General features: G+C 33.0%; 2 protein-coding genes and 1 non-coding gene across 12 annotated transcripts in view; 1 reads left to right on the top strand and 2 right to left on the bottom strand.

Annotated features, from left to right (window-relative positions):
• Positions 1–2,458, bottom strand: part of ilkap (integrin-linked kinase-associated serine/threonine phosphatase) — a 5,805-nt gene extending 3,347 nt beyond the window's left edge. The window contains exons 1-6 of one of the 6 annotated variants that reach the window (XM_039660470.2): positions 2,364–2,458; positions 1,925–2,047; positions 1,441–1,551; positions 1,208–1,322; positions 1,008–1,114; positions 839–932 (exon numbers count right to left, since the gene is read on the bottom strand). In XM_039660470.2, coding sequence (XP_039516404.1) covers positions 839–932; positions 1,008–1,114; positions 1,208–1,322; positions 1,441–1,551; positions 1,925–1,967 — 470 coding nt within the window. In that variant the 5' untranslated portion in view covers positions 1,968–2,047; positions 2,364–2,458. Of the gene's footprint in view, positions 1–838; positions 933–1,007; positions 1,115–1,207; positions 1,323–1,440; positions 1,552–1,924; positions 2,337–2,363 lie in introns of those variants that run through there. The other 5 variants (XM_039660472.2, XM_089121555.1, XM_089121556.1 and 2 more) reach the window with 5 other exon arrangements.
• On the top strand, positions 2,409–2,480 carry trnag-ucc (transfer RNA glycine (anticodon UCC)). Its single transcript has one exon. It is a non-coding gene; the product is annotated as a tRNA-Gly (tRNA).
• Positions 2,481–4,912: 2,432 nt separating this feature from the next.
• dgkd (diacylglycerol kinase delta) overlaps positions 4,913–8,732 on the bottom strand; it is a 45,381-nt gene continuing 41,561 nt past the window's right edge. For all 5 annotated transcript variants that reach the window (XM_089121552.1, XM_039660507.2, XM_039660508.2 and 2 more), the window contains one exon: positions 4,913–8,657. In XM_089121552.1, coding sequence (XP_088977678.1) covers positions 8,568–8,657 — 90 coding nt within the window. In that variant the 3' untranslated portion in view covers positions 4,913–8,567. The remainder of the gene's footprint in view (positions 8,658–8,732) is intronic.

The following is an 8,732-nucleotide window of genomic DNA, read 5'->3' as shown; positions in this document are numbered from 1 at the left end:
TGAAAAATTAACTCATTAATTCAGAAAAACAGAGCAAAAAAAAATTTCTCATGAAAAATTAACTCGTTAATTCAGAAAAAAAGAGCAAAAAAAATTTTTTCTCATGAAAAATTAACTCATTAATTCAGAAAAACAGAGCAAAATTGTTTTTCTCATGAAAAATTAACTCGTTAATTCAGAAAAACAGAGTAGATTTTTTTTCTTCAAGTGAATGCAATACGCTTCCGTGGTAATCATTACTTTATTTAGGCAGAAAAAGTTCATTGTGGTTTCCAAGCTCATTAATGTTAACGTTAGCGTTCTTCCACTGATTAGCTAGCTTTGTGGTTAGCTAGTCTATGATGAGCCATAATTTAGCAATAGATGACATCATACTGCAAATTGTAAAACATACATTTTCAATATAACAGGAAAAGGAGAGATGATTGAAGCGTGTTTGGTCTGTTTTTATTTTATTTTTGAAATATTCATTTATCGGCCATTATGACTGCCGATACGATATTATGGAAAACGCCTAATATCGGCCGGCCGATACATCGGTCTGGCTCTAATACACATAATGGTTTTTATACTGTACAAAGTGCATATTTTATCCTCTTACACTAACCCTACCCTTTAATTACTTTATTTTTATACCAGATTTACAAATGAGGGCATCCCTAAAGGGCGGCTTTTGGAGATTTTGGTCACTTCTGGGTACAAAATTTGTCCCTAAAATATAGTTAAATAGGTACAAACACACAAACTCTCTCTCACTCACACACACACACACACAGTGTTTTCTTGGTCTCAGGCTCATGTTAATGTCATATGCAGCAGGATCTGAAGCAGAACTCACTGGCTGGACGCTTTCTTCAAGAAATCCTCGTCAGTTTGACGGAAGGTGTCCAGCAAACACTTCCTCACCAGCTTGTCCAAACTCTCCACATCACCTGAGAATCAAGGTGCATTATGGGTACTGAGGTTCATTATTGTAACTTTGAGTGTGACGAGGATCAGGCGTTTACCTTTGGGAAACTTGCTGACCAGTGTGTGATGAAGATTGTCAGCAGCAAACTGCGACGCTCGAGCTCCTCCGTGACCATCAAACACTGCGAAGTAAGCGAGCCGAGAGCTGTACACACACATACACACATCGTAGAGTTATGATGTAATTATACTGGCAAAAGTAGGATGGATGGATAGATAGATGTGTGCGGTCACTCACACTTGTGAAGGTAGATGAGTGACGCTCAGGTCTGGAAGAAGAACGTGAGCATCTTGCATCTCTTCTCTCTCGCCGCGTCTCGCTGAGACAAAACCCTGGAGTCTGGGAAGATCTGCTGGGACACAGAAAGAGATGGAGATCATCCCAGGTCTTCTCTCTCTCAGCCGAACACACACACACACATCCTGAACACACTCTCTGTCAGCAACACAATGTGTGCGAAAGCTGAAAACCTTTACAAACTTTCTTTTCCTCTTGATTCTGGTCTTCCACTTCAGTCTCCTCTGAGCTGACGTCTCTCTTCCTCTTCTCACCTCGTTCTTCATCCTGCTGTTTGGCTTTAACTGAAATCGTTCAACAAAACTGAGAAATAGATGTGTTGAAACACTTCCAAAGCCATTCATCTGCATTAATACACAAGCTATTTTTACCTACCAAGACAGAGACTCACTATGATTGCACTCACATCTAAACATATTAGCAGTAGTCTGATATAATATGCAGTGTCAAGTGAGCACATCTGCATAAGTTAAGCACATACATTTAACCTTTTAATAATTAAAGTAGCACTTTATTGTTGTAGAAATTCGTGTTGTGACACGTGCAATCAGGATTTAGCTGTCCAATTTTTACATTTGACTGTCCAAATCACTCACTTTAACACCTAAAATGCATACGAGATTATGATTATTATATTATTTGTGTAAATTAACCCACCTGGATCATTTGTAGGTTCTGGAAGATCATCAAATAAATCCATTTCTGGCCCAGAGGTGAATAGAGAGTCTGAGGTGAAACGGTTTTTAGCTTCTGATGAACCACGAGATACTCACCGATTGTCTGATCAAACGACACACGTATACCAGCACATAAACTATAAATAAATATAACGACACCGATGATCACAAAGATCTGTTGTTTGCTTTTTAGAGAGGGAGCAAATCTGCAGACTAAGGACAGGCGCTGTTTGAAAGTGAGTGTGGTTTGAAGGCAGAAGCTAAGTTAACGTTAGCAGGCTAATGCTAACTGAATGAATTTGAAAAGCAAATGTGCAAAATTGTGTTTAATACGAGTAAACTGATTGTTATATATGTGAATAACTGTTATTATAATTACAAATCAACTCAAACGTACTTTATAATGTTGGAATACTTACTAGTTGTTTTTTTAAAGATTATGGCTAGTTCCTTAACATTGTCAAGCGTTGGTGGTATAGTGGTGAGCATAGCTGCCTTCCAAGCAGTTGACCCGGGTTCGATTCCCGGCCAACGCAAAATATTTTTATTTCATTAAAATGCAGTTAAACTACAGATTTACTTACTAATAGTTCGTTAGTAGTAGTACACTATAAAAAAAGTCGCTAAAGTACTGTAAACTTGGACGTTTAAGTAATTTCAACTTAAAACAGGCTACATACACTGACTTAAACATGAGTTTTCAAATGTAGGCGTTTCCATTACAATTTAATTCCATTACAGTCAAATTACTTCATATAAAAGTATTCAGTAATGTAATCCATCCATGCACCACAATATACAAGTAATGTAATCTGATTACTTTTGGATTACTTCAAGGTTATAAAGTCAAGTAAACAGCAATATCATCAAAGTACTTTTATTTAACGTGAATTTTAAATAAACTAATAAAAACTAGGCTATTAAATTAAGCAATCGTGTCTTGTTTCACCAAATAGCCCCGTTTATATAATTATATAAAGGGCTATACAGACATCTAGTGGACAGAATTTGTATCATACAGATGGATTTATTCTTTATTTTTATTTATTTAACATGTACAAGGGTGAAAAAATAATAATAGTTTATACACAACATTAAAAAGTCTACACACCATCTACATTTCAAAACACATATGATGATCAAGGCCTCAGTTTTTATGGGGACTCTCGTGTTAATTTCTACATTTCCCAGCTCATTTTCTGTTAGAAAACTTCTACTGGCTAACTTGATTTCCGTGCTAGTCGTAACGGCAAGTCCTAGCCATAAGGGATAATGCTGTAAACATGTTGTTTCCTTTTTCCTCTTTTAAAACAAAAACAAAAACAAAAAAAACGGTGAAATTTCCATACATGAAAACGTTATGTTAGCGTATGTTATGTATTAGGAATATAATTATACTTTGAAAATTAAATAATTTTTTTAAATTCAGCTTGGAGCAAAACGCCCACCAGAGGGCATATTTTCTCTCTGTCATAATTATTACTAACATATTTCTGTCGATCAAATCCTTTGGTTTACACGCAATGCAGTATAACTACTGGGTAAAATCAAAATATTTGAACAAAACATGAAAAAATTACCTCAAGTGAGTATTAGTGGGCTAGCTAGCTAGCACATTTAGCTCACTGATTTTGGACATTCCTGAAATAAATATTATGTTGATACATTGCTTCCCTTTTACTTTAAAAAAAGTCTGTTCATTTCGCTGTCGGCTGTTGATCTATGAATTAAACTGGCCCTTTTGTACAAAAATATTTTCAGTCAAAATTCTTACTATTTATGATGGCTGAGCAATTTTAATATTTGGTGAATAACTCATGCCGTGGCAATTCTAGTCACATGTAGGCCTATGTTTTGTTTCACAGTAATATCACGTTATCATGTCAAAAAATATTTGGCTTTAAATGAAACCATTGTAATCCTGTTAGTATTCCCCATAGACGTTTTTTTTTTTTTACAAAATGTAACTGTATTCTGATTACTTTGTTTTTTGATGTAACGAATTACAGTTACCAATTTTTATTACAAGAATTTCAATTAGCCCACGTAACGCCATGTATCCCGTTACTCCCCAACCCTGTGTAAAACTCACAAAAAAATATCAAAAATGAGTTAAAGCAATGTAAACATGCACTGTAGTCTTGTAAATGTCATTAAAAAATATTGTGTATATTTTATTAAGAAAATTGTGGTTCAGTGTTTTATTGAAAATACTGAGAACATTGCACTAATAAAATCAAGAAATCAAGCATATACTCAAAAATATGATGCATAATATTGTTACCATAATATTTTTAGGTAAAAAGCAGTAAAAAAAAATTAGTGTATGATCATATAATTTTTTTACAGCGCAGCGTAATAGTAGTAATACGCCCCGTAGTATCTATATGTATATATATATATATAGGAATTCATTTGTTTACCTTAAAGTTTAAACTTTAAGAAATTTTAGATTATAATTGGAAAGTTGAAAATGCTTCATGCAACAATGGGTCCATGATCTGTGATATATATTTATATGACACTATATAATTGATATTTAATAGTATTATATATATATTTTACAATAAATATATAATAAAAATCTGTGTGCATTACATTGAGACTATACAATACACTTTATTATTTAAATTATATTCCGATTAAAATTATGTAATTTGTTATAAATAAAAGTGACTGACTGCACAATGTATTTATATGCTAAAATATAATATATAATACAAATAAATGTGTAGAACAATTTTATTTAAAATAAATTATTAAAATATTTTTTTTTTATAAATAAAACAGTAACACCACATACCATCATTTATTGAATTACTATTATTTTATTTTATATTTATAATTTAAAATATATAATACTATTATATATATATATGGGAAGTATTATGACACTATATAATTAACTTTAAATTAACTTACTAAAATAATAATTTTTTATAAAAATAAAAATATATGTACAGTATAATGATATTTTAATGTAAGTTTATTATTCTGCATGTTTGGTAAAAAAAAAAAAAAAGACAGATGACACAAAAGACAGCAGTTCAGCGTCACACACACCTTGTTTTACACTGACGCTTTTTACTGTACAGTAAGAAGTTTTTTACATTCTTAGCAATGACTATATACAAAAAAAAAAAAAAAGTAAAAGATGGACAACGTCACATGGATGTAAGTCATAACTTAACATTAAAATAAATATTTAACAGTCGGAGAGATTGGACGCCCCTGGAGTCCAAAATGACATGATATGAGTCTGACCTTAATATCTGGAGGAAAACACACACACACACACACACACACCATCTCTATATCTAACAAGACAACTTGTAGACTCTCGCATACACACATGAAGTGTCCAAATCCATTAAAGGGTTTAAAGACGGTGTTTGTCATTGTTTTATCCCAGAAGAGTTTGTAAAAAAGCATTTAGAAACACTAGAAAACAAGGCGACTGTGTGTGACATCGAAGGGTTTGCATGGCATTCGAAACATGATCAGGTCGTGTAACCTGAGAGTCTCCAGGTAAATCCTTCATGAATAACAGACACCTAACGACAGTAATAAAGAACTTGATCCCCAGTTCAACTAAACATCAACCGTTTCAGTTTCTCATGATTTACTTCATGCCCATAGAGTTATACCATTTCCAGTAATAGTCATTATTTCCATGAGTCTAGAAGGGTGAAATAAAACATGAAATACTTTAATGCTTGTTCCACCTGACCAATGAGATTTCACCGTGGGCGGGGCTAGTTAGAAGAAACCCTCATGGCAACGCCATCGATGAATCACATGGTGCAAGTCGGAGCTCTCAGGAAATTCCCAGTTTACAAGTTGTAATTACGAGCTCTACGAGGACGTGAACGACGGACGTATTACGACAAGGCACCTATTCATGGAAAAGACCAGGGAGGGAGTCTGCGAAATATGCGCGGGTCATTTTGACCCGAAATTTTCTTCTTTTTTTTTTGTTTAAATTTGGTGTTCATCTTAGGGCCATTTGTCTTCTTTCGCACTTGAACCACGAATACACATTTAACATTTAATGGATTTGAGGAGTTTTGTGGTTGAAATGAAAAAAAAGTCACAAATCTGGTCAATTTGACCCCATAGGAATGAATGCGAGGAATGCTTCATAGAAAAAGCTAAAAATGCTCAAACTTTAGCAAAAAGATTATTTTATAATGTCTACATGTGTGTATCTGAATGCACACGGAAGAGAAACTGGCTTTAGGACCCAGAGGAACAGCTCGTTTGCTCCAAATAGAGGCTAGCTAGAGTCATGAAATATCATGTTATATTATTATTTTTCCCCACAAGTGGTCGCAAAGACTTCCAGTGTAAGATATTTACAGCTGAATTTAAAGGTTTAGGCATGAAATTGTGAGTTATTTTGAAATCAAGTTGTGAGGAATGTGCTTAAATGACTATTTATTGATTAAATCTAGTAATTTAAAGGTTAAAAAAAAATCCATAAAAAAATATTACCAAAATGAAATAAAATAAGCGTAAAAAATTAAGAATAAGTTTAGGGCTTCGGGGTATTTTTATCGTATTTTATTACATGTATTTTATTTATTTATTTTGACCCGTGAGGGAAGGATTTGTTAAAAAACGGAAATCTGCCTATCAAACATTTCCTTTCTGGTTGGCATTTCCAGATCATTCCAGGATCATATAGATCATTAAAAATAAAAAACGTTCCTTTAATCCTCACTTGTCTGGCTTATGCTACTCTGAGCAATGTGTGTTTTGAGCACTTCTTGTAAATGTACAGATCGAGATTTCAGGCTGATATGTAAATAAGGGCAAAGCAGAGAGCTTGATTGGCCAGTTCTGTTGATTGTCACCCACATGTTAAAGACCTCATGATGCTTTTCGCCTGTGTGTTGATCCACTTATCCGCCTGTATATACAGTGTTTTAAGGCACTCCTGACTGATCTCAACTACTTTCTTTAAGCCAAATTCATGTGTGAATCATGAGGTGGAGAATACGATTCATTCAATACAGGAGCGAATCAATGAAAAGAGTTCAATCCAATTAAAACAGACTGTTTTGTATTCCTGCACATCGATCAAATCATTTAAAACTTGAATGCAATGTAAGCCGCTTATGATAAAAGCATATTTTTGATGTATAAATGTAAAAGTAAATTATAATTAGTGCTGGGAAACTATTGATCGCATGTAAACACAAACATTTGCATAAATATTTAAGAAAAATGTGTAATTTATATACAAAATATTATATAAATATATACATGCAACATTTTTTTTTAAATATATACATGCATGTGTGTGTGTGTGTATTTGCATATGTGTGTATTATTTTGTATATATAAATACACACACATTTGCATGTATATATTTAAGAAAAATGTGTTATTTATATAAAAATAATTACATATTATACACATATATATCTAGAGTATATACATGCAAATATTTCTTAAATGTATACATGCATATCTGTGTATTATTTTGTAAATACACATTTGCATGCATATATTTAAGAAAAATGTGTTATTTATATAAAAAATAATTATATTTATATATTATATAAATATATATATATTCAGTATATACATGCAAATATTTCTTAAATATATACATGCATGTGTGTGTGTATTTGCATATGTGTGTATTATTTTGTATATATAAATACACACACATTTGCATGTATATATTTAAGAAAAATGTGTTATTTATATACAAATATTTAAAATATATTATATACATATATATCTACAGTATATATACATGCACATTTTTCTTAAATGTATACATGCATATCTGTGTATTATTTTGTATATATAAATACACACATTTGAGTGCATATATTTAGGAAAAATGTGTTATTTATATAAAAAATTATTATATTTATATATACATGCAAATATTTCTTAAATATATACATGCATGTGTGTCTATATTTGCATATGTGTGTATTATTTTGTATATATAAATACACACACATATGCATGTATATATTTAAGAAAAATTTGTTATTATTTATATATAAAATATTTATATTATATAAATATATATACAGTATATACATGCAAATATTACATGCATATGTGTGTGTATTTATATATATACAAAACAGCTATACAAAGTACACACACATGTATTATGTAAAACTTTTATCTTGGATGCGGTTACTCACAATTGATCATTTCCCAGCACTAATAATATTGTATTTTCCATATGTTGTGTATTTTATACTCATTGGAGGATTAAGCGCTTGAAATCCTTTGCGAGTCTCTCGTGCCCTAAGAAGGCAGCCGTCTGTGTCTTGGGTTTTGAAGCGTCAAGACCACACGAAACCGACCGAACGAAGGCCTTGATGACATCAGCAGAAATAAGAAGTTGTTTCCGAGTTGGAGAAAGTTAGTCAACGTTGATAGATCAAGTGAGAGTTGAGTTTTTCGGTACGACACTCTCTCGCGGGTAGTCGAGCAGAGTTCCCCAAGGCGATGATGTCACAGAGGTGGAGAACAGAAGGCACACTGTGATTGGTCGATATGGCTGGTCCCAGTGGTGACCGAGCGTCTGATTGGCCGGGTGAGGCTAGGTCACGTCTGGACGAGGCATCTGATTGGCTGAGGGGCGTCTAGGCTTCGCTGGCTGTGCTGTTTCGACTCAGATCCCTGATTCCCTGCAGGATCCGCTTCATATGGCCCACTTTAGTCACGCCCAGGTCCTGACACACAAACATTACATGCTTTAAGTCTGTAATTCAGGACTGAAATCAAACACATTTGAGTTGTACACAAAA

This window comes from Pimephales promelas, chromosome 16 (assembly GCF_988280905.1).
Source record: "Pimephales promelas chromosome 16, fPimPro1.hap1.1, whole genome shotgun sequence".
Taxonomy (NCBI): Eukaryota; Metazoa; Chordata; class Actinopteri; order Cypriniformes; family Leuciscidae; genus Pimephales; species Pimephales promelas.
The sequence above is the reverse complement of the archived record's forward strand: the minus strand, read 5'-3'. Positions and strand labels throughout refer to the sequence as shown.